Source organism: Mercurialis annua, linkage group LG2 (assembly GCF_937616625.2).
Source record: "Mercurialis annua linkage group LG2, ddMerAnnu1.2, whole genome shotgun sequence".
Classification (NCBI taxonomy): Eukaryota; Viridiplantae; Streptophyta; class Magnoliopsida; order Malpighiales; family Euphorbiaceae; genus Mercurialis; species Mercurialis annua.
Window position 1 is genome coordinate 41,384,148 of NC_065571.1, and position 2,328 is coordinate 41,386,475.

The 2,328-nt window shown below is 30.9% G+C and overlaps 1 protein-coding gene across 1 annotated transcript; it reads right to left on the reverse strand.

Annotated features, from left to right (window-relative positions):
- Positions 1-504: 504 nt before the first annotated feature.
- Positions 505-1,794, reverse strand: LOC126670349 (uncharacterized). The gene has a single exon (XM_050364056.2). It carries the CDS (start codon positions 1,792-1,794, stop codon positions 799-801), a length of 996 nt encoding a protein of 331 aa, XP_050220013.1. The 3' UTR covers positions 505-798.
- Positions 1,795-2,328: the final 534 nt, after the last annotated feature.

Genomic DNA, 2,328 nt, shown 5'->3' on the forward strand with positions numbered 1-2,328 from the left:
ATACTTGTTACAGGTGGTGTTGCTCTGTTTTTCAGATGTTATATTGTCAGTTTTTCTGAAAACAGTTTTGTAACTCTTATAATGTTTTAAAGCTTGAAAAATTTATAGTGAAAATTCAGGCTTACCACGGGTTTCGGAGCTATCACTCTCATTTTCCAGCGCCAGTCTCGTTCGAGATTTCAAGTCGTGACATAAGTATAAAGGCATTGGCCACTGTGTTTCTTGTTAAGCAACTACAAGTAAACGATTTTTTTAAGGTCAGAGACTGATATATTTGACCTAAAAATACCATAATATACTAAATATTAGGATAAGTAATACTACTCCAATTGAAGTGAATAAATGTGAAAAATATCATGACATATTGTATATTATTATTTATAATAATTCAAATAAAACTGGAAAAAAAAATTACAAACGTATAATTATTAGAACTTGAATCTTAAATTATACAAAAACAACTGTAACATAATAATTATAGATAAATTTCACAGTCCTAATAATGATAAGCTAAACTCATCATCCATTTCCTACACTATTAGCTTTTATTTAACTTGATCCTTTGCAAACTTTTTAAATTTAATTAGTCCCTTAACTATATAGTTTGTACACTTATGGTCCTTTGCGGATGAAACTATAAAAAAAATCATCATTTGAATTACATGAAACGATGATGTTTTATGCCTAAAAGGGCCATAAGTGTACAAAACAAATAGTTAAAAGATCATTCAAATGTAAAAAAAATTATCAAAAACCAAATGAAATAAAAAGAAATAGTAGAAGGACTACGGAATGGGTTCAGCCATAATAATAAATATTAGGACATGGTTCTTCTTGTTCGTAACATATTTGTTCTTCCCAACATCCTTCTTCTTCATAACATATTTGTTCTTCACAATAGATTTCTTCTTCCCAACATTCTTCCACTTCACAACATATTTCTCCTTCACAACATATTTCTCCTTCTTCATTATCATCATCGTCATTATCGTCATTGTCATTGTTGTCGTCTTTTTCTTCTTCATCGATATTTTTTTCATCTTCTTTTTCTTCGTCATCATCTTCCTCATCATCGTCATCGTCAGCATTATCGTCTTCTTCAACTTCGTCGCTGTTGTCTTCTTCGTCAATATCGTCTTCTTCTTCATCGTTGTCTTCAACGTCGTCGATGTCGTCATTTTTAACACCGTTATTGTCGTCGTCTTTGTCTTCAATGTCGTTGTTGTCATCATCATCATTGTCATCGTCGTCTTTTTCATCATTACTGTCGTCGTCGTCTTCTTCATCGTCACTGTCGTCGTCTTCTTCGTCGTCACTGTTGTCGTCTTCTTCATCGTCACTGGCGTCGTCTTCTTCATCGTCGTCACTGGCGTCGTCTTCTTCATTATTGTCACTGTCGTCATCTTCTCCATCGTCGTCACTGTCGTCATCTTTTTCATCGTCTTTGTCATTGTTGTTGTTGTTGTTGTTGTTGTCTTCTTCATCATCGTCGTTGTCGTTGTCTTCTTTATCGTCGTTGTCATTTTTGTTCTTGTTGTTTTCGTCTTCTTCGTCGTCATCATTTTCCTCACTGTTTTTACCGTCATTGTTGACATCTTTGTCGTTGTCAATATTATCTCTGTCTTCGCCATCGTTGCCATCGTCATCCTCCTCCTCCTCCTCTTCTTCTTCTTCTTCTTCTTCTTCTTTGTCGTTGTCATTATCATCATCATCATCATCATCATCATCATCATTTTCTTCTTCTTCTTCTATGACATCTTCTTCTTTCTCTATCTTATTTTTTTGTTTCGTCATGGGTGTCTAATATTTCAAATATATATCAATATCATTATTCAATTTAAATGTCACAACACCAAATAAAAATACCAGAACTATTTTGTATATTGTTATATATTTAAAATAATTTTCTAACTATTTGATCTTTTTTCGAATCAATGTCCTTAAAAAATAAAAAGAGAATATTATTAAAAAAATTGAAAAAACTGAACTTACACAAAATAATCTACTTTTATTTTAAATTGAAAATGTAGAATTTGAATAATTTATTGACATAATTTACTATTAGAGAGAGAAAAAAATGACATTCACAGCTCAAAATAAAAAGAAAATATGAATAAATAAAATCAAAACAATTAAATCAAAACTTAGATAAGATTTGTGTCTATCTTTTGAATAATTATTAAAATTTCCATAAGGTTAGGTTAAATAAACAAAATATTTTCTAATTTTTGGAAAATTAAAAAAATTGCTGTTACGTTTGATGAAATTAAACAAAATTCATCTATCGGTTAACTAGATCAGTGGACTTTGTCCAAGGCCTTGTTTGAT